The sequence below is a fragment of the Clarias gariepinus genome, chromosome 3 (assembly GCF_024256425.1).
Source record: "Clarias gariepinus isolate MV-2021 ecotype Netherlands chromosome 3, CGAR_prim_01v2, whole genome shotgun sequence".
NCBI classification, from domain to species: Eukaryota; Metazoa; Chordata; class Actinopteri; order Siluriformes; family Clariidae; genus Clarias; species Clarias gariepinus.
Window position 1 is genome coordinate 34215280 of NC_071102.1, and position 26986 is coordinate 34242265.

At 40.3% G+C, this 26986-nt stretch overlaps 1 protein-coding gene and 1 long non-coding RNA gene across 5 annotated transcripts in view; one reads left to right on the forward strand and one right to left on the reverse strand.

The window, feature by feature from the left end:
- The window catches only part of dnm2a (dynamin 2a), a 52092-nt gene that overhangs the window by 12878 nt on the left and 12228 nt on the right, over positions 1 to 26986 (forward strand). For 2 of the 4 annotated variants that reach the window (XM_053493187.1, XM_053493184.1), the window contains exons 2-17: positions 1258 to 1331; positions 2337 to 2486; positions 2596 to 2799; positions 2894 to 2992; positions 3086 to 3246; positions 6132 to 6274; positions 6486 to 6621; positions 6746 to 6813; positions 7919 to 8057; positions 12380 to 12466; positions 13230 to 13300; positions 14538 to 14586; positions 16582 to 16593; positions 22833 to 22943; positions 26535 to 26644; positions 26751 to 26862. In XM_053493187.1, coding sequence (XP_053349162.1) covers positions 1258 to 1331; positions 2337 to 2486; positions 2596 to 2799; positions 2894 to 2992; positions 3086 to 3246; positions 6132 to 6274; positions 6486 to 6621; positions 6746 to 6813; positions 7919 to 8057; positions 12380 to 12466; positions 13230 to 13300; positions 14538 to 14586; positions 16582 to 16593; positions 22833 to 22943; positions 26535 to 26644; positions 26751 to 26862 — 1726 coding nt within the window. Of the gene's footprint in view, positions 1 to 1257; positions 1332 to 2336; positions 2487 to 2595; positions 2800 to 2893; positions 2993 to 3085; positions 3247 to 6131; positions 6275 to 6485; positions 6622 to 6745; positions 6814 to 7918; positions 8058 to 10039; positions 10179 to 12379; positions 12467 to 13229; positions 13301 to 14537; positions 14587 to 16581; positions 16594 to 22832; positions 22944 to 26534; positions 26645 to 26750; positions 26863 to 26986 lie in introns of all 4 variants that reach the window. The other 2 variants (XM_053493185.1, XM_053493186.1) reach the window with 2 other exon arrangements.
- Positions 23515 to 24953, reverse strand: LOC128519455 (uncharacterized). The gene is made up of 2 exons (XR_008357853.1): positions 24861 to 24953; positions 23515 to 23901 (listed from the first exon to the last, which is right to left on the reverse strand). It is a non-coding gene; the product is annotated as an uncharacterized LOC128519455 (long non-coding RNA).

Below are 26986 nucleotides of genomic sequence, written 5' to 3' on the forward strand. Positions count from 1 at the left end.
CCACCCTGCCTTTCCCAGGAAATATCTGTGTGTGTATGTGTGAAATGTATGTGTGTATGTGAAATGTATGTGTGTATGTATATGTAAGAGGCAAAATGTGTGTTTTGTTTGTGTGTGTTTGTATGCACGCATCTCAGACATCCATCTGGTCTGATCCAGTTCTAATTGGAAACCTGCAGGAATCCTCACACTGTCTCAGGAGCAAAAAGGCAGAGATTAGATTTGATCGTCTCAGCCAGACCCTGTGGGACAAGGTCTTTTACACACCGCCAGAATACAGGCTGATCACTGAAGGGTTTGGCAGGCTTGTTTCAGGACACACAGACACACACACACACACACAGACACAGTGCCGCTCTCCACACATGCTTTAAAATGAATTCATGCAAGTGGCAGGACACCATCTGTCTGAGTTGTGTGTATGTATGCATGTTGTGTGTGTGTGGTGATAGAGATGCTCAGGAGACTGTAAAAGTGACAGCTTAGATTCATTCCTCTGTTTCATGAACATTTTGATGCTCAGGGAGAGAAACATCAAAGCTAGATTCTCACGCACACATTGCTCATTACTGTCTGCCTGTGTGTCCTAGCCTGTCTGTCTTAGCCTGTTTCTGCCATGGTCTGTGTTCCTGTCCCACTGTCTCTTTGCTCTAGTTTGTCTGTCTGCCCCAATGTCTCTGACTTTTTTCGTGTCTGCTCACCCCAAACTCGAACTGTTTTTCTAGCTTTGATAATAATTACAAGAAATGTTTACTGTCCTCGTCGCATTACCTCAACTCATCACCTCACTACCAGAGTATTGGATTGTCTTCTGTAGTTTGTCATGTTGTCACTCTTGTTTGTACAGTTTCCAGGTGAACTTTTTGGCTTTTTGTATAGTATATCGTTCTTTGTAAATGTTAATAATGTTAATCTGTTTTGTCTCAGCTAGTCAGCTAATTAGGTGTTTTAGCTAGCTAGTTTTGTTAATTTATGTCGCTAATTTATATTTTGTATGTAGCTCCTTGGTTCATGAGGAACGCTGTTTCGTTTTACTCTACTGAACTGTATATGGTTGAAATAACAATAAAAGCCGACTTGATTTGACTTTCTGTCCATCTGTCTGTTTCTCTGTTGTCCCTTCTTTTTTTTTTTTGTCCGTCTTCTTTTTTTGTTGCCTCAGTCTCTTTTCCATCTCTCTCTTTTGGTTTAGCTGAGCCTTGTTTTCTCTGTGTACTGACAGTCTCTCTCTCTCTCTCTCTCTCTCTCTCTCTGCAGGGATTTTCTCCCCCGTGGTTCAGGAATCGTCACTCGCAGACCTCTTGTTCTGCAGCTAATCAACAACAAAGCAGGTGGGTGTGTTTCCTCAGATAATACCTACACACAGACACACACACAGACACACACACACTCACATTATACAAACCGAATTTCGGAAAAGTTGAGACGTTTTTTAAATTTAAATAAAATGAAAACTAAAAGACATTCAAATCACATGAGCCAATATTTTATTTGCAGTAGAACATAGAGAACATAAAAAATGTTTAAGTTGAAAAATTGGACAATTTTATGCACAAAATTGATGCTTGCATAAGATCTCAAAAAAGTTGGAAGAGGGGAATATTTACCATGGCGTAGCACCTCGTCTTCTTTTCAAAACAGTTCAAAGATGTTGGGGTTATGAGTTTCTGGAGTTTGGTGGTTTCATTCTTGCCTGATATAGGTTTCCAGCTGCTGAAGATTCCGTAGTCGTTGTTACGTGATGATGGGCTAAGTTCTCTATAGTTGAAAGATCTAGACTGCAGGCAGGCCAATTTATCACCCGTTCTCTTCTACTACAAAGCCATGCTGTTGTAATAGCTGCAGTTTGCGGATTTGCATTGTTCTGCTGAAATACACAAGGCATTCTCTGAAATAAACATCGTCTAAAACCTTTATATACCTTTCAGCATTCATAGTGCCTTCCAGAACATGCAAGCTGCACTTATGCGCCCCCATAGCATCTGCCTTTAAACTGAACGTAAGGAAAGAACTTGAAATGGTTTGAATGATTCCATTTAGTGGATAAAAGTGTAAAATTTCCTTTCTTACTTTTTACACTTTTTTTTTTTTTTTACACACAAAACATTTAAGTTCTCTAGGTTCCATTGTAAATAAAATATTGGCTCATGTGATTTAAAAGTTTTTTAGTTTTCATTTTATTTAAGTGAAAAAAATGTCAACTTTACCGGAATTGTCATACAATCGGTTGTATGACAGGCACAGCTCACTGCCTAGTTTTAAATCTAAAACTGTGTGTGTGTGTGTGTGTGTGTGTGTGTGTGTGTGTGTGTGTGTGTGTGTGTGTGTGGGCACAGAGTATGCGGAGTTCCTGCACTGTAAAGGGAAGAAATTTGTGGACTTTGATGAGGTTCGGCAGGAGATCGAAAATGAGACGGACAGGATCACGGGATCGAATAAAGGAATCTCGCCAATTCCCATCAACCTGAGAGTCTACTCTCCTAACGGTATCTCTCTCTCTCTTTCTCTCGTTTACTCTCTCAGCGCAGTCTATTATATACTGTAATCTTGGAGACCTCCTATTTAAAAATCATCCTCCCTCTCTCTATCCGTCAGTGCTGAATCTGACCCTCATCGACTTGCCGGGGATGACCAAGGTTGCCGTGGGTGACCAGCCCCCAGACATCGAGCACCAGATCCGAGACATGCTCCTGCAGTTCATCACTAAAGAGAGCTGCTTGATCCTTGCAGTCACGCCGGCCAACACTGACCTGGCCAACTCTGACGCGCTCAAGATCGCCAAGGAGGTGGACCCACAGGGTAGGCGAGGGGTTTCCAGCTAGAAAAAGAACGAGCGCTGAGTTAGAGGCACGTGAACAACAGTGCTAACATGAATGCGTGTTATTTTGTGCAGGTCTGCGCACTATTGGAGTGATCACTAAGCTGGACCTGATGGACGAGGGAACAGATGCCAGGGACATCCTGGAGAACAAGTTGCTTCCACTGCGCAGAGGTGGGACTCGTGGTGCTCATGTCCAACAAACACACATGCAAACACAACACTCGTGGTCTTAACAGTGTGCATGTACGTGTGTGTGTGTTCCAGGCTATATCGGCGTAGTGAACCGCAGTCAGAAGGACATCGACGGCAGAAAGGACATCCGTGCCGCCCTGGGTGCTGAGAGGAAGTTCTTCCTGTCTCACCCTGCTTACAGACACATGGCTGAGCGAATGGGAACGCCGCACCTTCAGAAGACCCTCAACCAGGTTCAATGACTGACTTCGCTCATGACTCCACCCACCTACTCTAATCTACTTCCTACATCTCTATTTCCTCTCACAGCGCAGATTGAATCTTCACAGTGATGTAGATATAGACAATTGCAGGTGATGGAGTTTATTATGTTTCTTTATTAGTTAGTGGTAGTGGAGTCTAAACAAGTCGCACCTTTTTTTAGAAAAGACAAATACATCATTTTGCCAGGGCTGCTGTTAGGAAACCAAACAAGTGAAAGTCCCACGGAGCGAGATCAGGACTATAGGGAGGACGCTTTAACACCTCAAAACTAAGTTTTTGCAGAGTGTTGACATTGTGAATCAGAACTGTGCGGATTTGCATCGTCATGCGAGATCACGACGCCCGACAGAAGTCCTCTGTGTTTAAACCGAAGTTTAGGCTTTAGCTCTTCAATAAGCGTCTCACTTTAACTAACACTGTTGATTGTTAAACATTTTTTTCTAATAGTGTTCCAGTACTAGCCCTTGAGAACCCCCAAAACTGTAAGCGTTAGTTTTCTAGCTGATTGTTGACTTTTTCTTGGTCGGCGATTAAGGATGTTTTTGTTCCATTCTCTACTATTTGCTCTAGGCTCAAGGAAAGACAGTGCGGCCAACAGAATTTTCAGTATAACCAGATAATTTTTTGACTCACGCAATTTTTTTATGATATAAACTACAGTGCAAGTCTTAGGCACCCTGCGTTTTTTAGTAAAATCTTTGTTATAGATTTCTTTTTTATTTTATGACTTTATTATTGAGACAAAAAAAAACATTTCCAAATTTTAAGCTACAGAAAGATATTTGTTCCAGAAAAGAAAGCAGAACATTATATACGTGACCACTTTTTAAAGAAAAAAAGGAAGCTGCCAGGTTTTGCATGCAAAAACAGAAGCAGGTGCAACAGTCAAAGTCCTCAGAAGAATTCTGGTGGTTCTGCAGTTTAGCTACAAAACTTTGTAACTAATTTCCTTATAAAATTGTACCCGAGACTAAAGGATCCTTAGAGCATTATTATGCCAAATACTGACTGTTTCATTAACTACTCTTTATTGAACTCAATAGGGCGGCACTGTGGTTTAGTGGTTAGCACTGTCGCCTTGCACCTCTAGGGTCTGGGTCGATTCCCGTCTCTGTGTCCATGGAGTTTTCCCTGTCCTTGGTGGGTTTCCTCCGGGTACTCCGGTTTCCTCCCACAGTCCAAAGACTTGCAGTTTAGGCTAATTGGCATTTCAAAATTGCCCGTAGTGTGTGAATGTGTGTGTGTGCCCTGTTATGGATTGGCACCCTGTCCAGGGTGCACCCTGCCTCGTGCCCTAAGCCTCCAGGTCCCCGCGACCCTGAATACAGAATAAAGCGGTATAGAAGATAAGTGAGTGAACTTAATAGTTTATTTTTTGTATTTGTACATTTTTTATTAGCATTTATTTTCATGTGCCTAAGACCTTTGTACAGTACTGTACTGTACATATACACTGACCTAAAGGATTATTAGGAACACCTGTTCAATTTCTCATTAATGCAATTATCTAATTAACCAATCACATGGCAGTTGCTTCAATGCATTTAGGGGTGTGGTCCTGGTCAAGACAATCTCCTGAACTCCAAACTGAATGTCAGAATAAGAAAGAAAGGTGATTTAAGCAATTTTAAATGGTTGTTGGTGCCAGACGGGCCGGTCTGAGTATTTTACAATTTGCTCAGTTACTGGGATTTTCATGCACAACCATTTCTAGAGTTTACAAAGAATGGTGTGAAAAGGGAAAAACATCCAGTATGCGACAGTCCTGTGGGCGAAAATGCCTTGTTGATGCTAGAGGTCAGAGGAGAATGGGCCGACTGATTCAAGCTGATAGAAGAGCAACTTTGACTGAAATAACCACTCGTTACAACCGAGGTATGCAGCAAAGCATTTGTGAACCCAGAACACGCACAACCTTGAGGCGGATGGGCTACAACAGCAGAAGACCCCACTGGGTACCACTCATCTCCACTACAAATTTTTAGTTTGTTGCTACAATTTGCATGAGCTCACCAAAATTGGACAGTTGAAGACTGGAAAAATGTTGCCTGGTCTGATGAGTCTAAATTTCTGTTGAGACATTTAAATGGTAGAGTCAGAATTTGGCGTAAACAGAATGAGAACATGGATCCATCATGCCTTGTTACCGCTGTGCAGGCTGGTGGTGGTGGTGTAATGGTGTGGGGGATGTTGTCTTGGCACACTTTAGGCCCCTTAGTGCCAATTGGGCATCGTTTAAATGCCACGGGCTACCTGAGCATTGTTTCTGACCATGTCCATCCCTTTATGACCACCATGTACCCATCCTCTGATGGCTACTTTCAGCAGGATAATGCACCATGTCACAAAGATTGAATCATTTCAAATTGGTTTCTTGAACATGACAATGAGTTCACTGTACTAAAATGGCTCCCACAGTCACCAGATCTCAACCCAATAGACCACCTTTGGGATGTGGTGGAAAAGGAACTTCATGCTTTGGATGTGCATTGCACAAATCTCCATCAACTGCAAGATGCTATACTATCAATATGGGCCAACATTTTTAAATAATGCTTTCAGCACCTTGTTGAATCAATGCCACGTAGAATTAAGGCAGTTCAGAAGGCGAAAGGGGGTCAAACACTGTATTAGTATGGTGTTTCTAATAATCCTTTAGGTGAGTGTAAATCTTTACATTTAACAAGCTTTCTACTGCACCTTGTTAGCCATTGGTCAGGTTTTCATGGCAGCCAAAACATACATTGCTGGAGCTTCTTCGTGAGCTAACTTACAGATTTCTGATTTGTCCATGCCGAGATTATAGGTTTCATAACTGTCTTTTTGTGTTGTTTTTCTCCCTCCTGTCTCTCAGCAATTGACTAACCACATCCGAGACACGCTGCCTGGTTTGCGCAGCAAGTTGCAGTCGCAGCTCCTGTCATTGGAGAAAGAGGTGGAGGAGTACAAGAACTTCCGTCCTGATGACCCTACACGCAAGACCAAGGCTCTGCTGCAGTGAGTCCTGTTCCCGTACACCTCTTGTTGCTGTAGCTAGTGTCTGCATACAGGATTCTGATTGGTCAGAAGGGTTTGATGAATTTTCTATAACAGCAGCTCTGACCGTAGTTCTAATGTGTTCTGGTTTGATTAGAGACATCGTACACAGATGGTTTATGACTAAATAAGTATCTTTATGGCTGTGTGTGTGTGTGTGTGTGTCCACCAGGATGGTGCAGCAGTTCGGCGTGGACTTTGAGAAATGTATCGAGGGCTCAGGAGATCAGGTGGACACTGTGGAGCTGTCTGGAGGTGCCAGGATCAACCGCATCTTCCACGAGCGCTTTCCTTTTGAGCTGGTCAAGGTAAACCACATACACACACACACACACACACACACACACACACGCACACACGCACATGCTCACATCCTCACATCCCTACAGGTGCACACTAACCCTTTTCTCACCTGTCATGTGTGTTTGTCAGATCGTGTTTGATGAGAAAGAACTGCGGCGAGAGATCAGTCACGCCATTAAGAACGTCCATGGTGTCAGGCAAGTGGAGCTTCACTGAGACCTCCTGCAGCTGGAACGCCCTGTCCTCCACCATCTATTACACAATCAGACACACACACACACACATACACACACACACACACACACACACACATACACACACACGAAGTATGTAGCCTGTAAAAGACAGAGGTTATGGTAGAACCATGTGAGTTTCAGCCACACACCCACACACACACACACCCACACACACACACACCCACACTTTGTAATACAGCCACTTGACATGCTGGCATTTCTCCAGTATGTCTACTTTATAAACACAAACAATCAGACTTAGACACTCTCGCACAGACACACTCGCACTTACACTCTTTCACGGACACTCGCACATATATTTCCTCACAAACTTAAAAAAACCCTCAGACTTAGACATACCTATACACTCTTGCACACAGACTTTTTCCCATAAAGACTTGCACACTTGAGGATTCGTACACAGACTCCGGCATGGATACTCGCACATTAAGACTCGGAAATTAACTTTCGTACATAGTCACATATATTTGCACTGATAAACAATCGCACATAAACTTTTGAGCTCACGTAAAGACTCGCACATAGACTCTTGCACATAAAGATTTACATATGGACATTCACACACCTTTTGCTATTAATCCATTTGTCTCTGTCTGTATTTCTGTATATTTAATCAGTTGACTCAGCTCTTTCCTGTAGATTCACACACACACACACTCGGTTGCTCGGCCATGTTTGTACTGTACTGACAACCTGTTTCATGTTTCCCTCTTTCTCTCTCTCTCTCTCTCCTTCCTTTCCACACTTTTCGCTTTCCACCGACTCTCACTCCGTCTTCCTGGTTTGCTCGTCACCGTTCTGACTTCTGTTGTCACTTATTATTTTTGACTGATTGTTGTTTCTCTTTTTGATTCTTTGTATTTTGGGTTTCTCACCTGTCACCGTCTGCACGTCATGGTTGTTTCCCCCTCCTCTATCTCCACATTCTTGTTGTTATTTTACTTGTCTGTCTAAGTTTTTTTTTTGTTTTGTTTTTTGTCACCCCGTCTGTCTGTCTGACTGTCTGTCTGACTGTCTGTCTCTCCCACACCCTGTATGTTCTCAGAACTGGCCTGTTCACCCCCGACCTGGCGTTTGAAGCCATCGTGAAAAAGCAGATCGTAAAGCTGAAAGAGCCCTGTCTCAAATGTATCGATCTGGTGATTCAGGAGCTCATCAACACGGTCAGGCAGTGCACCAACAAGGTACTGCGCTGCTGCTCGGCCCTCACGCAGGGGGGCGTTCTGTCGGCCAGAGAGGGCGGGGTCACACCGGATTCGCGGCACGCAACAAAACAAACCCTGCTCTCCTTACACTTTTTTTCATCTAAATCACAGAAAGTGAAATGGGAGCACTCAAGATTTAAAGAAATCTTACAAAAGAAAAGTCCCCCTCCATCTCACACCACTCGTTTCTAAATTAATCATTTAAACAATCCAGTGTAACAAGAGTCCATGGTGGAACGTGAGCGTGCGTATCGCTTGCCAGAGTGACCCCTGCCACCCTGCCGGCCGCCCTGTGTGCGGGTTCAGCTGTCGTGTGTTGAGGTTTTGTGCTGGTCTTGTGCAGCCGAGACGAACGGACACGGGATCCCGCTCGTCTCAGGTCCAAAAGGAGCAAACCGCACGGCCGAGCGGCTTCCACTGAGACGAACCTGCAGCCACTGCACCCAGTCGTTACGTTCCAGCTCTGCTTTTAACTTGCCCTCATCGCCTTCCTCTTGATTATACCCAACACTAGAGGATGTCTTTGATGTTCATTTTTTTTAATGTATGCGCTGTGAAGTCACGGTTTAAGATTTGACTTGATGCTGCTGCTGTTGTTGTAGCAAGCTGTGTAGCCTTCGCAATCCAGGTAGTCATGTGACTAGTGATCAGTGATCAAATGATCAGCTTTGTGTATAGTATAGTATACAGTAGTAGACATCACCTGTGTAATTAAGTAAAGGATAAAAGGTTTTGTTATCTTGTCAAAAAGTGCTTTATTCCACTTGTACTTTAGCTATTTCCAATCATTGCATATTTATTTACATTTATTGCTGACATCATAATTCTTATTGTTTAATACAGTAGTATGGATGGAAATCATGGCAAATGTTAAATGTAGCCATTTACATATACTCTAAAAACGTACAGTCTACAGACTAGTGATGGGATTCACCATGGACCACATGATACAACATTATCACAATCCCTAGGTGCCTATTCGATTTCTCTTGCGATTCCCTTAGTATCATGATTCTAAACATATTCCGATTCAGGATTTTTTTCACCCAGTTTTTGTTACAATTCTAAACAAATCTTGCAAATCATTTGCTGTGTGAACAGTTAAGAGCACCATCTGTAGGATTATAGAGAAAATGCAACATTTTGTGACCACAAAAGCAAACTGTGCAAAAGTCTTAAAAAGAAGTCTGCAAAATCACAGTATGTCCTCAGGAAAAAAAAAACAGTAATGTACGTCAGTATTTGGCATGATGACGTTTCAGCACCCTTTGGTCTCGGGTACAATTTATGATGTTTTATAACACAACAACTGTTTTATAACAGAAAACCTGCAGTTCTTCTAAGGGCTTTAACTTTTGCACCCGTCACCTGTTTGTCTAAAAAGTGGTCGCTTATGAAATGTGCTGCTTTTGTTTCTGACCTACAAAAATATTTTTCTGTAATTGCAATTTTTGTGGTGGAATACACTTACGTTTTCTTTGACATCGGCAAATTTGTTGAGATAAAACAAATTGTTTTATAATCGGGGGATTGAGTCAAGTTAGAACAGTCATTTTTTAAATATGAGTGGTGTTCAATTCAAACCGGGACTTTTGATTTCCGAGACGCATTTAACTAACTTCACTTGGATTATAAAGCAGCTCTTAAGATGATGAAACAGTTGATGAGGGCTCGTTAAAAGCCGTTCTGTAACGCAGGGCTGGTGTCTTTGCCCATTTTCGGGAGGGTGTAGTGGATTACAGAGGGAATTATGGGTAATTCATCTAGCAGTCAGGATGTGGAAACTGCGGCCTGCCTCTTTTTGGACTGGTATAAGTGTCTGTCTGTAGATTTAGTGATTTAATAACTAACTAAATTTTCTTCTTCTTTTTTCCCCCCTTGTCTCTCTCTCTCTTGCCTCTTTTTTTCTTCTCTTTCCTACAACACAACACTATTTTTCTCTTCCTCGAACGCGCTCTCAGAACGGGGCTGTTCACCCCTGACCTGGCCTTTGAGGCCATTGTGAAAAAGCAGATCCGCAAACTGAAAGCGCCCAGTCTGACGTGCGTGGACATGGTGGTGACCGAGCTCACTTCGCTCGTCAGGAAGTGTGCCAATAAGGTAAACCAGGAAGGGAGCGAAAAAACAAACAGGATCACGTCCCTCGGCCACTTCCTCCTGGTTGTGTTCACATCTCGCCATGCTTGGTTCCTCTACGCTTGGGTTCTCCAACCTATCAGCCAATCAGCACCTGTTTGTCTGCCCTTCTTCCACACAAAGGCCCGTCCTCCATGTTTGCATTGTCAATGTCCGGTCATACTCTGTCCATTTGTCCATCATGTGGTCCTTAAAGCTCACTCAGCTGTATCCCTGCACTGATTTCCAGAACTATCCTCCCTAAAGAAAATCCCAGTCTGTGTTTCCTGTTCCTGTTTACGCTGTTTTATAGACTTTGCGATTATTTAAACTTCTCGTTAGGTTCGTATATAGGAAGCAGAAATGATGGCAGAAAACTTTGGTAGTTATGCCAGTACAGCTGACACTAAGGACTGAATTCATAAGTTATTAAAATCTCCCCACACAACGCTTCACCATATTAACATGCTTGTGTTTATAAATGAGCTGTCGCTATAGAAACGATAGTGTTGTAAAACAAACTCGTTATTTGTAGCTTCACCATTGGTCAGAGCTGCTGTTATAGCGTAACCATTCGGAGCAACCGATCAAGTCTGACCAATCAGAATCCGGAATGCTGTCCTCACGTAACATTTGACCACCAACGTGTATGTAGTGTTATTTTTATATCCAAGTTAACTCCCATAACCAAAACGGTGATGAAAAAAAAAAAAAAAACCACAGAATTTAAATGAGAAAGCAACAGCTTGTGGGGAAATGAAACCAAACAAACACTAAGAGAAGTATTAACCCAGTCAAAACAAACAGGAGGAAGGAGAAATAGTGCTTTATTAACCATTAAAAACACAGGGTGTCATTAGAGTCTATAATAAGTCCAGCATGCGCCCTGTTTAGCTGCAGTGGGGAAGTAATGACGTACATCTGCCCCCTTGTGAAAGAAGGAAGAACCTCATCCTAAACATTCTTTTTTTTAAACCCTTCTTGAGTTTGTACCTTTTTGCAAGTAGCCAGAACATCCATCTCTCTCTCTCTCTCTCTCTCTCTCTCTCTCTCTTTTCCTAACATTGTCTAACCACAACCATCACTTTCAGCTCCAGAAAGCTATATTTGGGATGTTTGGCATCACAAATATAGACTCACGTTTACTCATATCACCATTTAGTCATTTAGTCCTTTTGAAAAAAAATCTTAATATTTAGGTTTGACATCAGATTCTTTAGTTTAGTTTATTAGTGTAGTTTATATTAGGTCTGCACAAAATACATTTCATAATGTGCGTTTAAAAAAAACAAACACTTTTGCTTAATTACAATTTATAAGAAAAAAAACAGCTATTTGACCAGTGTAGAAGAAAACTAGCTATATTGCACATAGCTATATGTTTAACCTTACATGATGCATTAACCTTGTACCTTTAGAATACTGTATGCATTTAACAAAAAGGCTGCATCAGGATGAGACTTGGTAAAAATAACGAGATTTATTTAATAATATTGAAGATTAATAAGTCAACACAGTATGCAAAAGTATACCATTCTTTTATCTTTCCCATTATTTTAATAAAAAAAAATCATTCATTTGAGAAAAAAAGAAAGAAATAGAAATATGCCTATTTTTTACATTTATTCTGTGCATTTTTCTGTAATTATTTTTTACTAGTTATTTGTATAGCATTTGATGAGCTTTTTTTTTTATCAATGATGAAATATAAATGCTTTTATTTACCAAAGGTAAAAGATTTATTTAAAGATATCACATTAATGAGGAAGGTGTGATGAGTTGTGCAGCTCTAATATAGATTACTATTTAAACACGTGACTTGTTTGAACCAATTCTGTCTAGCTGATGGTGAAAGCTTTGCTTACTTGTTTGTGTATTGTTGCAATGTTTGTGTATTTGTGTGTGCGTGTGTGTGTGTGCGCTGATTGCAGTCTCAGCCAAATGCAAGTGCATCCTCTTTGGTCACGGTGGTGCTTGGTTTTGGTTGTGGACAGCTTTCACACTCCGTGTGTGTGCGCGTGTGCGCGTGTGTGCGTGTGCGCGTGTGTGCGTGTGCGCGTGTGTGCGTGTGCGCGTGTGTGCGTGTGCGCGTGTGTGTGTGTGTGCGTGTGTGCGTGCGCGCATGCTTGTGTGTGTGCATACAGTAAATACTGTGTTTTGCAGTGCTATGGTATTTGTTTCTGTAGTTACACTCGTACCCTCGCCTACGGGAGGAGACAGAGAGAATCGTCACTACACATGTTCGTGAAAGAGAGGGCAAGACCAAGGACCAGGTGACTGACCACACACACACTTATTCATATGTAGTTTAAAATAAAATCAAATGTAATGGTTTTGCAATAGACTGGTTTGTCAGTGACTTTCTGATGAAGCTGATTATTATATTAGTCTTTTAACCTGCACAAGTTTAAGTAAAGTCTAGAATTATCCTGAACAGTTCCCTCCAAAAGACTTTCTGCCAGATGACTGTCCCAGAACTGACTGTGCTCCAAACCACTGTCCCCCCTCCAAACGACTGTCTCCTGCCAATTGTCTCTCCAAACAGCTGTCCCCTAGACAACTAACTGTCCCACACATTGAAAATGTCCGTCTCCTAGATGACTGTCCCCCAAGGAACAGCACAGTCCCCTAAAGAATTTTCATCCAAAGCAACACCACCCCAAAGGACCACCCTTAAAGACCTCCCAAACTACAGTCCCCTTACACACACAAAGACCAAACACACAAAGACCCATCCCTTAAAGAACAATCCCATAAAGAACCATTCCCAAAGGACCCTAATTGTTCCATGCCTCCAGAGAGGTTTCACCCTCAGAACGATTTGACCTACAAAGACTTATCCTCTCAAAGCACCATCTTCCAAAGAACTCCCCCTAACGAGTTCTTCCCCAAATAACTCTTTCACCAAAAACCTGTGTTCAAAAGAAGCACTCTCAAGAAGTCCCATCACCAATGAACCCTCATGGCCATCCTTTAACACTTGTTTATTTGCTGATCTGTTTCTTCTTTCAATTCATGACGGATCTCTGTCTTCAGGTCCTGTTGCTGATCGACACTGAGCTGTCCTACATTAACACCAACCATGAAGACTTTATCGGGTTTGCCAAGTATGTCTACATGTGTTTATTAATATGTCCTCTACATGCCTCAGACTTCCCAGTCATGTGTGTGTATGTGTGCTGGAAGTCGGTACTAATCTTAACTAAACTGCTTCTTGCAGAGTGTATACCAACAGAGACTAATAACGTATTTCAAACAAACCCTTGCGAGTAACATAAATCTGAGGTGCTGGGCATCTTACATTTTCAACATGTGGACTTTATTTGTGTTTCCACATGGCAGCGTAAGGGACCAGTGAGAGTGTAACGATCCAGGCCCTGGTCATAGATAAAGAAAAACATCCCTTACGAGATCCCATGCTTCATTTTTTTAAAAAATCACTCAGGTCCCTTGTTCCTGTATATTCTAGGCAAAGACAATGTAAATATATTTGCACAGAAACAGATTGCAAAGCACTTGTTTCACATCCGTAAGCTGAGGGAAGCTACATGCAAGATGGCCACTGTTGAGGAGTCTGGATCAGTGCAAAATGTACAACAGGTGGTCTGTAGGTGAGACTAGGAGACAAAAACCTATCATGATGGGTGCTGGATTAAAGATTACTGCTAGCAGGACCTTGTTAGTAAAGTGGGTCCTAGTGCTGGGTGTGATTTTATTTAGGATTAAACTAGCCTTTTTTTGTTTGGTAAGTTTTTTTCCCGCACTTTAGGATTATAAAATAGAAAATTAAAAAAAATAAGTTTTCCACAACATGGACATAGTCATTCGCATGAAGTTACTCGGACAAAGTAAGAAACTAATTTTCGTTTGAATTTCAGCAAACATGCCGGTGGACACGGTCCGTCCCGGTTCACGTTGCATGAATTTTATAACTCACAAAGCCGTTAAACCGGATGCTCGTGGCATGTCCTGTAGAAAGAGGCTTCCTGATTTAGTTTGGCGTGTGCCCCTGGTTCGTTGTGCAGATGCAGCGTGTGCGTTTGGTAGCGTTAGCATTCATGCTACCCCTGTTAACGGTTCTCGTGACGTCATATTTCAGTCTGGACCACCGGAGGCTGGATGATGGTACCCTCCCTAGGTACGACAGCAACAGGTTCGGCTTCTTCATGGCTTAAAAGTCCATGAGTGTAGATTTAGCTCATGTTGTAAATGACTGTGTGTTTTATTAGTGCGCAGATACTACATGAGTAATGTCCAAATAATCTTTTTCCTCTTTCTTTCTTTCTTTCTTTCTTTCTTTCTTTTTTTCCTTTCTGTCTTTGCATCTTTTTTTGCTCATTTCAGTGCGCAACAGAGAACAAACGCGAACAAGAAAAGGCCCACTCCAAACCAGGTATGTCCAGGTACACGACTCTCACATACGCGAAGACATACACAAACAAAAACCAATGTAACTTGGAGTTTAGGATAACCAAGACCCCACCAAAACAGATGTTACAACCAGAAAGGTTCCAAGTAGGAAACAAACAAAAATACTTGGCTAACAAAGACGTCTAAGACGTCTTATGAAGCTATTTATTGAAATCTGTGTTGCTTTGGTGGCATAAAGAACTTTAGTATTATACAAGCCTGTTGGTACCATTAGATCCTGTTGGTTCTACTCTTGAGCAGGGTAAAACCTTATCAGCTTGTGCTTTTTTTTGGGCATTCCCAAAAGGTTTTCTTTAAAACTGCTTAATCACATTTCAGACATGGTATCCACTCTAAGTACCCTAAGCAACCTTTACTGGGATTAATAAAGTTATTTGAATCTTTGAATCTATCCAAGGAAAAAAAAATATATTTTTGTAAGTGTATTTAATTAGGAATTAATTGATGATTAGAATAAGAGTTGATGTGGATTGGCATCGCAAATATTGTGGCGCGAAGCAGTACTACTAGCCCTGCTCCACTGGTAACACTGGTACCTCCTGGTACTAACTAAAGGTTTTATGTCAAGCTGGTCAAACAAGGGTTTCTGGTTCAGACAGCCAAGAACCAATGCTGTGGAGTACTGTGGCCTTCACCTCCAGGGTCAAGGGTTTGATTCCCATCTTGAGTCTGTGTGTATGGATGTTGCATGTTCTCCCCCTGGGTCAGATTTCCTGGGTGGGTGGGTTTTCTCCGTGTACTCTGGATTTCTCAAACAGTCCAAAAGACATGGCATTAGACTGGCAAACTTAATTGAAACGACAGCCTGTTCACTCACAGGTAATGAACTGATCTAGCACCTTGAAGGTTTCTGGTTCCTCTAAAGCCCCTTTTAGAAGCAAGGATTCCATGAGAAACTACTTTACAAAGCTGTGATCCTTTAAATGTCTAAAAGACCCATAAGAAACTATTATTATTTTTATGCTTAAATGGGACAAATAAATAATACTACTTGGTCTGCTTCAGAGTACTATTGGTTTCTGTTAGTACCAGGTTTATGCAGGTTATCAAAATGACCCGGAATCTTTATTACTGGGTTGGTGACACCTAATGGAAAAGCATACAACAGATACAGTAGTATTGTAAGTGCCAGGTTCAGCCATGGAATAATACCCACATTCATTTAAGGGGAGAAAACTAAAAGCTTTCGTTTAGTATCCTAAGTGTGTCTTTGACCTCCTTTAGGGAGGAACCCTTTGAGACTACCTTAGACAGTCTAGACATCTATGCCGAGTCTTTCTAGGACCCGATCCTTTTTACCTACATTTGAAGAACCCTCAGTTTCTCAGAAGAACCTAAACCCTTGAGCATTTTTCCTTCTTCCAAAACAGAGTACACCATCTCTCCTGTAGCACCCACTCACTGGTTTTAGCACATTTCTGCCACATGAAATACTCCACAATTTAAACTTAAAAAAAAAAAAAGTTTCCACCCCAATATTACAGAAAGAAGCGATCGAATCAGGCGAGCTCCTCCGTCTCCACCACAGACTAATTTAGCATGTGATCCTAATCAGGCATGATTGTGCACAGCTACCAAACCCAACAAGTTACCAAGCTACAAGTGATCAGTATTATCTAATTGTTCCTATTTACACCCTTATTTATTGCTGGATTAACTCAATCTTTTTTTCACCCCTCCTTTCTTTATCCAGAGTAATTTAAAATGTGCATGGATTACACCTGTGATGATGAAGCAGCATTTATGATACATGCAGAATTTATTTATATTGCAAGTGAATCTAATTGCATGTACTTGTTTTCTGTTGCTCTCTCTCTCTGTCTTTCTTGTTCTTTATATATATCTTGGGTTTCTCTTTTCATCTGTTTCCTCCTATGTGTTTTTCCCTTCTTTTTCCACGCTTTGTGCTTGTCCTAACCTCGCACTCCCACGTCTTCATCCTTACCCGTCACTGCAGGGTGAAATACTGGTAAGTACCCCGCGCAAACAAACTTCGCCCAATCAGGGGGTCACCAGGGCTCAGCCAATCAGGACAACCGAGGCTACGACAGGCATCCAATCCGTATTCCTATTCTTCTTATTTGTTTCATAACAGAAACTTGTTTTGTTCTTTTAGCTGAGCAGACTCGTAGAAGAAACTCCTGAAAAGGTATTCCAGTTTCCACAATTTTATTAGTGGAATCCGGGAGGAATCAAACTTGCCAGTAATCAGGAACAGCCTTAATTCTTAAAGTTTCGTTACGCTACGATTAAAAAGAATTCTCTAACATTCAATTAATTTTAACGCATAATTGAAGAGGTTAATTTGAGCACTACTAACAACGTTGTATTGATATGTCTGTTATAATTGTTATTTAAAGGAGCGTTCCAACGCTTTTTATATTAACAGTGTGTACACAGCATGTGTGATTTCCACAAACAAGAATTTCATCGCTTCTCTTTTCATTAAGGGGGAGAATCTTAGATTTCCATCAACAAGAGGGCAGAAGTTAGTTAAAAATGTATGTGTTTGAATAAATTAAGATTTGAAGAAGATAACTTGCAATCTCATCCTCTAGAAGATAACTTGCAATCTCATCCTCTAGAAGGGAAAGTTTATTAAAAAGCATGATTCAAGGCTTTGAAATAACTGAAATTGGATCTCCTTAATGGTTAAGTCACGGCAGAGATTCGGCTCAGCTAGTCAGCGAGCTACAACTCGACGAGCGCAAAGATTTTGACTTGGCATTTGCATTAAACTTTGGCTTCATCAAAAGAAAGAAAATCTTTTACTACACCATTTTAAGTGATCCACAGCCGTGCTGTGTAAAACAGACTATAGCACACGTCCCCTCAATGCCATGGAGTTGTTGCCGGACCTCATTAAAGGAAGCCCGACTTTTGCTATTTTTGCTGTGTGGTTTTGAAAGACAGAAATGCTCAATCCTTGAATTTAAGTTGGTTTAACTTTCTGGCATGTCATAAAACATCATGCCACAGTGGCTCGAGGTTGTTTACCAGGCTTTGGTACAGGCTGCAGAGTGTGGTGAGATCTGTTTAAAATCGTCTTTTTTTCCCAGGCTGAGCGCCTCTGTAAGCAGCACAGCGATGCTAGAGGTAGTACAGGTGCAGTAAGTTATCGTATCTTACTTTGCATCATAGTAATGTCTTCTGCTGCAAGCGCTCCATTTCACCTAGCTCTTACGCTTATCGTAAATTTAAAACTCAGAAAATGAAGGTGTACAGATGATACAGGTATGAAGAAGTTTTACTAAAGCTGTATTTGTGGAACTTACAAAAATGTTCTGCTGGTCATTTGATGTTTTTCTGTAGGTTTTACTCTAGTCATGTTACAACACAGCCACACAATTAATTACAGCTAATTACTTCCATCTGAAATTATATAAAGGGATGACTTTTACACACTTCTGGCTCAGGTTAAAGCTTTCTGCAAAAACAAAAATGTTTACCTGCACTGATGGTCTTATTGTCCACACCGTGCGAGTTTAGAATGAAGATTTTTTCTCCTCTGTACGAAGAAACGATAAAAAAATCTGTAGTGAAATTACACATGCACTACAGACTGTGGTAAAAAAATGCTGAAGTTCTCCTTTATTGTACTGTAGCATGCATTAATTTGCTATAATAAAAGAGATGCCTCGGTTGTCCTGCGGTCTGGCTGAGTGTTGGCAGCTCCTCTAGGGGGCACCGAGTTTGCCTTGTGGAGGAATAAATTGTGAAATGGACAAGGGGTGGGGCTGTATGAACGGAAACAACTAATAAGGAATCAGGGATGAATCTCACTCCTAAATCATGTGTGTGCCACTCACCTGTCTCTATGTATGTATGTGTGTGTATGTGTATATATATATATATATATATATATATATATATATATATATATACATATACACATACATAATGTGTGTGTGTGTATATATATATATATATATATATATATACACATACATAATGTGTGTGTGTATGGTGTATGTTTTCTGTCTATATTAGGGCTGCACTTTTGATAGCTAATATTAAATTATTGTACTTTATGTTGTTTAATAGTTGCATTTTAATTTTAAGAAATATCAATGAAGTTCTTTATCAAATTATAGCAGCTATTAACACCCATCCTTCTCTTTTTTTGGCATTAATAAAAGGGGGGGAAAACGCAACTTGAAATGTTACTTTGGGGGGAAAAAACCCAAAGTTGATAAAAAGACATCTCTTTAGGTCTTTACCAAAAACCTTACCGTATTTAAAGGTCCCATATTTGTCTGCTGCTATAACAATTTAACACAGGTTTCAGAGCTCCACCAAAGTGTGTGTCCTATCCAAAATAGCTCTGATGAAATTTTCCTTCATTTCACTCCTCCGTCAAAAGCTTCCTTTCAGTTTCTATGTAAACAAGCTACTCCTGAGCAACGCCCCTTCAGAGAACAGCAGAGCTGGTCAACAAGCCGAGGAGGGGCTCTTTTCACATGAGGTCACATTAGGGACAAACTCCTCGTAATTGCCGTAAATAGCTAAACATTGAACAATACAAACAAAGAAAGAGCAAAAAGCAGGATTTTCCTTATTTGTTATCCATCTAGGCGGCACGGTGGTGTAGTGGTTAGACCTTGCACCTCCAGGGTCCGGGTTCGATTCCTGGCCAGGCTAAATTCCTAGTCTCAGTGTGCATGGAGTTTTCATGTTCTCCCCATGCCTGGTGGGTTTCCTCCGGGTACTCCGGTTTCATCCCACAGTCCAAAGACATGTAAGTTAGGTTAATTGGTTTTCTTAAAATTGCCCGAAGTGTGTGAATGAGAGTGTGAATGTGTGTATGTCTGTGTGCCCTGCGATGGATTGGCGCCTTGCCCAGGTTGTACCCTGCCTCGTGCCCTAAGTCTCCTAGGATAGGCTCCAGGCTCCCCTCGATCCTGAATACATAATTAAGCAGTAATGACGATGAGTTAGTGAGTGTTATCCATCTGATCTAACCAATCATGGACGAGACAGAGTTCTTGTAACCAATCATAATGCAAAAGGCGGTATTTCCTAATCTCAGAGTGAGAAAGATTTGCAATTTTGAACACAAAAAATTTAATTTAATTTACGAAGAAATACCCGTGTATACAATTTTATAATTTTTTAAATATTTTTTTCCCTGGGTTGTGCAGCCCTGCTCTGTATTCCTAACTGTTTCTTTAATTAGATATATTTATTTAAATAAATCCTGACAATATTAACACCTGAACAACTATCAGTATATACTGCTCAAAAAAAAAAAAAAAGACCCTGGTTTGACTTGAATGTCACTCGTATGTATCAAGTCAAACCGAGGCTAACTGTGTGTGTGTGTGTGTGTGTGTGAGAGAGAGAGAGAGAGAGAGAGAGAGAGAATATATGCTGTATATGTATTAATTTATTTTATATGATTTAATTTATATATTACTTTTGAGCTGTATATCAAAACTAGCTACAACTCACCCAAGATAATATTTATGTTTTATTCAGGTGAATTGGTGGTCTCTAACTTGTTTTTTTTTTTTTTATTATTCTTTTTTAATAAAATTATGAAATACAAATTATACAAGTGATTTTTAAAAAGCTGATTTAATAAGCTTGATTGTTTGACTAGCTCACATGCTAATAGTTTAGTAAGAATAAACTAGCTCACATGCTAATAGTTTAGGAAGAATAAGCTACTGTACCTCTCATGCTAATAGTTTAGTAAAAATAAACTAGCTCACATGCTAATAGTTTAGGAAGAATAAGCTACTATACCTCTCATGCTAATAGTTTAGTAAAAATAAACTAGCTCACATGCTAATAGTTTAGGAAGAATAAGCTACCTCTCATGCTAATAGTTTAGGAAGAATAAACTAGTTCACATGCTAATAGTTTAGGAAGAATAAGCTACTGTACCTCTCATGCTAATAGTTTAGTAAGAATAAACTAGCTCACATGCTAATAGTTTAGTAAGAATAAACTAGCTCACATGCTAATAGTTTAGGAAGAATAAGCTACTGTACCTCTCATGCTAATAGTTTAGTAAAAATAAACTAGCTCACATGCTAATAGTTTAGGAAGAATAAGCTACTGTACCTCTCATGCTAATAGTTTAGTAAAAATAAACTAGCTCATGCTAATAGTTTAGGAAGAATAAGCTACCTCTCATGATAATAGTTTAGGAAGAATAAACTAGTTCACATGCTAATAGTTGCATTTTTGCTCTCAAACAGAAAGTCATTGTCTCTCTCACACACACACACACACCATTCTCATTTTCTCTTATGTCTGCTAATGTTTTCATTCCTGTATTTCGGGGCGATGGTTCACAAGCGTTTCCTCACCAAGGCAAACAAGGGTTACGGGATTCCTCTTTCTCTATTCGGGTCCTGTTCTGCTGTCCGCTGCTCATATGTTTTGGCACTCACATTTTTCTCTAGAGCACTGGGAGGTGGAGGGAGAGGTGGTGGTCTACATCATCCCCCGCACATAAATGTAATAGCTGTAATTGGACACTGAGGATTAGATGTGATCAGCTTAAACTTCAAGGATTTGACACATAGAAACCTAATTTTGTCATCTTTTACTTACTTATTTGTTTTTTTGGTCCTGTTTTCCACCTTGTAGCTCTCAGCAGTAACTCTCCTTCTCTTTTCCTTGCTCTCTAATTTATTTACCTAATATGTGGTAGCACACACACTGTTCTCCTCCCTCTGTCTCTCTCTCTCCTGTTCTCTTTCAATCCCAACATCTCTATAATGCATATTTCTCTTTTTTTTTAATCCCTAGACCAGCAGCTTAACCTCACTAACCTTCAACCTTTAACCTCTGTGATTCAGGTCGAGCAGTCTAGCTACTAACTACTTCAATCCTAACAGGCCACCGCCGACCCCTGACCTTTCCTCCTCTTGACTTCCGCTACATGTGGATGTCACCGACACACACACACACACACACACACACACACACACACACACACAAAGCCATTTCTGCATGTTGTAACTTCCCTTCATTATTTAGGAAAAAACCTTCATAAGGCTTTCTGACTCTCATGCCCACTTAATTCAGCTCCACCCTTGACGTGATCGCAAGATGATTTATCTGAGACATTATTTAAAGGAGTAATTTTTTGTTTAGAGACACATTCTGCAATTTACTTTGTCTTTATTTGGAAAAGAAAGTTCAAAATTCTGCACTGATGCACAAAATTTCAATTGCTTTGTACTTCTAACAGTAATTTGCTATAAGAATAGAATTAAATAAGATTGAATCAATAATATTATACCTGTAAAGACAGAATTAACGTCAGCTATAGATACGATACATTAGTGGAAGTTCGGTCACTGCCCGTGACCTATAAAATAAATTGTACTTTGGGGTACAGTTAAATAAAAAAATGGATTTTTCAATAAAAGTAATATAAGATTTTTTTTTTATTATTCTAAAAATTTTCAATATGTTTTTTTTTTTTTTTTTTACAAAAGTTATTAAGGAGTTTCTGGGAAGCCAGTATAGCAGTTATTCTGCACAAAAGGTCCCCCTTTGACTCGAACGCGACATTGTAGTAAAGAAACTGGGCTGTTTGAGGTTTGATTTAATCTTCCGTGAATTTTTATTGTTTATTTAAAATTTAATTTGATAACTTGAATTGATATGAAACAATATGTGATTTATACGTAGCTTATTTGAGCATTGAAAATGTCTTATGGCTAAAGTTAGGGGACTAAGAGAAAAAGATTATTATTGTCATAAAATATTTAGTTATACATTTATGAGAAAAAGAAAACGTGCACATACAAGCACGAAGAATAAAATGATTTAAATAAAACTATTAAGCTCAGTCTTTTAAGTAATACTCGAAGCATTAAAATACCTTAAAAAAAAACTTCAACACGCATCAGGAAAATGAATAAAAACTTTCATGAACATTTTTACCAAAACAAAAAAGTCATTTAAAAAATGATTTCAATTCCATACGCAGTACGGATTGTCGTCCTCGTTCAAACCCAGGTTCCTGTGCAGGTAGGTGTGAGCCGATGTTCACTGCGAGTCTGTATGCGTGTTTTCACACACATACCTGCTTGTAGTCTAGGACCTGTTTGTCTGTGTTTGTGTCTCTGTGTGTCTGTGCCCGTGTGCGTGCCCATGTGGGTGCGCATGTTTGTGTGCATGTGTTGCAGTAAAGTCGAATGCCCAGTGTCTTAGTTACATTTTCCCTCCTGTCTCTCTGCGCAGGTGATCCGTAAAGGCTGGCTCACCATCAACATAGGCTTCATGAAAGGAGGATCCAAGGAGTACTGGTTCGTTCTGACCGCCGAGTCAATGTCCTGGTACAAGGATGAAGAGGTGAGAGAACACTCGGGGGGGCAAAGCGTATTTAACTTAAAAAAGTAAAAAAAAAATTGGAGTCTGGAGATTTGAGCTCATATCAGATCATAATACTGCGATAAATATAAAGACATGTTTTTTAATCTTTTTTTTTTTCTCTGGGCATTTATGAGACTCTTATAGAGGCTTGTGGAATTTTGTTTTCCAAGTGTTGCGCACTTAAATGTGTGGGGTTTTTTTTTGTTGTTTTTTTATTTGTAAAGTTGCAAAATCTACAATTATATAATTACTCAGCACATTAACAAATATTGTGCTGCATCAGGTCCTGCTTTCTTTCTTTTTTTTTCTCTCTCTTTTTTTTCTTCCGGCCCAGGAATGAGATCAGCTAGAACTGAATATATATTTTTCCATATGTTGTTAAAACAAAGGTTGGGGGTTTACCAGGGGCTCTTATTAAACTTTTTAAGTAGATGAATCTTCTCATTAAAATAGCAGTTACACTCATAGTTAAGCCGTAATAACTCATAATAAATTAATGACATTTATTTAACATGGTTATTTTTAATCATGCGATATCACATCCCAGTGATTAAACACCCAAGTGATTTATTTTTTATTCATTTGAATTATTCATTTTTGCAGTCACAAGAACAGGCAGTTACATTTAGAACACATCCAGCTTTATTGGTTACCGTTACGTCCTTAACCAAAATTAGTATTAGAGCGTTATGCTGATGTATAAGACCTGCGGTGATGATGACGTCTAATTTGTACTTCAAAGCTGAAAAAGTTAGAGCCTTGTCTTTTTTGATGTGTGTGTCCCGACCCAGCCTAACCAATGTGCGGACTACTGTTCAGCTGTAGTGGAATGAACAGGTAGTCTGAACACTGGGCAGGCGGGGGGAGGGAGGCATTAACACAGGGGGACAAGTCAGCCAGCCGGTCGGGCTGCAGGTCACTGAACTGGACACACGGCCTAGAGAGAGAGCAAGAGGGAGCAGAGTAAACATTTAACTCCGCCATAGTATGATAAAACCACACACATACACACACGGTTGCACGTATTCTATTCACAAAATATTATCAATTTGATAGTATTATCTCTCACTAGAAATCCAGTCACTTCAAGCTCTGTTTTTGACTGAGCTGTTTTAAATGATTCAATTCAGTCATCAGAGTCAACTGAATCCGAATAACTCAAAATCACCAGAATCATTATTAACGGAATCGGAACGAATCGTATCAGTATCCCTGTCAAAGGAAATCAGAATCGGTGTAACCAGATGATTCAGAATCAAGAATTTAGAATCAATATTAAATGAATCAGATTCAACTGAATCCAAACTAACCGAATCTTTTTTTTTAGCAATTAAAATGGACTAATTCAGTGTCGAAGGACTTACATTTGAGCAAAACCAGAAACAAAATCAGCTGACTCCAAATCTGTGGATTCAGATGTAACATGATCAGTGTAATGAGAACTGAATCAGTTTTTAATAAAACTGAATGAACTGAATCAGAATAAAGAGAATCAAGTGTAGCGTTAATCTTGAAGTAACTAAATTAATCAGAATCAAAGAAATTCGGTTTGACAAAACCAAAATCAACATTATTAGAATGAACTGAATCCAAACCTGGATCAGAATCGAAGGAATCGGAATCAGAATAAACAAATCCGGATATTAATGTAATAAGAAAAAATCTGAATAAGCCAGATTGGAATCATCATCAGAATGAACCATCAGAATTGTGAGAATCAGCATTGAATTAGATTTGTAAGAATCTTCCAGAATCTATTAAAGTAAATTAAAGTGTTATATCAAGCTTCAGAGTGTGTGCACGGAAACTAGCATCTTAACTACATTCAAAGCACAAACTTTTAAAAAGATGAAAACTTTCTGTTTGAATGTTGCAGCTCTCAAATAAAACACTCACCCAGTTCAGTCCGGTTCAGAAGTATGAGTGTGTGTATCTCTCTCTCTCTCTTTTTCCATGATATCTGTTTAAACACACACACACACACACACACACACACACACACATACATTCCACCAGGAATCAGTTTTAGTAAAAAAAAAAAATCCAGAGCACTGTGCCGTGTCCCACCATGTGGTTCTCGTTTGCAAGGAGAAAGGCGGCAGCGTGTGGTGTGACGGTACACGATGGGAGCGGAGTGACGTGGCAGGCGCCTGAGACGTTCCGGTCAGGATCTGACTTCGGAATTCACAGGAAATCATACTGGGTTACTGGGGAAAGGGGAGGGTGTGTGTTCTTTCGGAATGATGTAACTGTTGGGATAGTTTTGTCCCTCCCTCTTCCTCTGTTAGTCTGTGTATAAATGTTTCCAGATGCTTCTGCTCACCAGTAAGCTAGCAACCCCCCCTCCTCAAACTTCTCTCTCTCTCAGCTATGTTTCTGCCACTATGGTGGTCTGTTTATAACTTTGGGGAAGTGAATTCTTTGTCCTCTTTATCCGTCTACATCACAAACATAAATCAAGCTAAGGTTAAAGATTAAGATTTAGGTTTTATTAAAAGAAATATCTTCTATGTTAAATTCATGTACCCTGGTCAACCGTAACATTTTACCACCTGGATAATGAAGTGTTGCTCCACTTTGCCACCCAAACACCCCTGACGCATCATGGCATGGATTTCAATAGTCCGCTGAAGGTGTGGGCTGTGGTATCTAAAACCAAGACTTTAGCAGAAGATCCTATAAGTTGAGAGGTGGATCGTCCACCTCCATACTGTAGATGACTCGTTTGTCCAGTACATCTAGAAGAATTTGGAGGATGGGACACCACCTAAAACTCCTTATGTTCCTTAAACGGTTCCTAAACCATATTTGCAGCATGTCAGGGCGCATTATCCTGCTGAAAGAAAGCACTGATGTCAAGGAACACCGCTCCCATGAAGTATTTGGTCTGCAGCGATGTTTGGGTAGTTGTGATGTGTTAAAGTGACATCCACATGAATGGCAAGAGCATCACTCTCCCTCAGCTAGCTTGCCTTCCTCCCCCAGTGCGTCCTGATGCCATCTCTTGCCCAGGAAAGCGACAGACGCACACACCCAGCCATCCACATGATGTGAAAGAAAACCTGATTCATCAAACTTCTTCAATTGCTCTGTGGTCCAAAAGACTGACAGTCCACTTCCTGTCTAATATATTCCTCCCGGGTCCCTGACAGGTCCCATAGTAACAAGAAAATCAGCGTTTTTCACTTCACCTGTGAGTGGTTTAAATGTCAGGGCTGATGTATAATTTGCAGCTTATCCGGCTTGACATTCTTGTTTTTTTTTTTATCGCTCATCACTTGTAAGTTCTAGCAATTCCAATAATCATGAATGTCTTAAAGGCGTTTATCTGGAATTAAAGCCATGTACAGATCTGCAGAACATTCCTGATGTTTTCCGGAGGATCAGTTATGATTGATGAAAGTGTCTACTTGTGTGTGTAAACACTAGCTGTGTGTTTGCTCTTCTGCACTTTGGCTGTATGTCGCAACCCCACGCTGAACCGACACACACTGTGATGCGAATAGGTTTCATTTTATAACCTCTCTCTCTTTTTCTCTTTCTCTTTTTTTTTGTCTGTGTGCGTCACAGGAAAAGGAAAAGAAATACATGCTTCCTTTGGACAACTTGAAGCTCAGAGACGTGGAGAAAGGCTTTATGTCTACCAAACATACCTTCGCTATTTTTAACACCGAGCAAAGGTCTGACATGGCTCAACCCATCTGAGTGCCTGTGTGTGTGTGTGTGTGTGTGTGTGTGAGTGTGTTATTATGTACTCATGTTCTCTGCATGTTTCTGATCGCTCAGGAACGTTTATAAAGACCTGCGGCAGATCGAGCTGGCGTGCGATACCCAGGAGGACGTGGACAGCTGGAAGGCCTCGTTCCTCCGAGCGGGCGTGTACCCCGAAAAAGATCAGGTAATTTATGCAGGAAGTGCGCAGGAATTTTTATTTGCATGCTAATAGCTGAACTCCATCTCCTTAAGTCAGGCACGTCCCTAAAGAGATATCTCTTAAGCGCTCATTCGATCAGTTCACACCC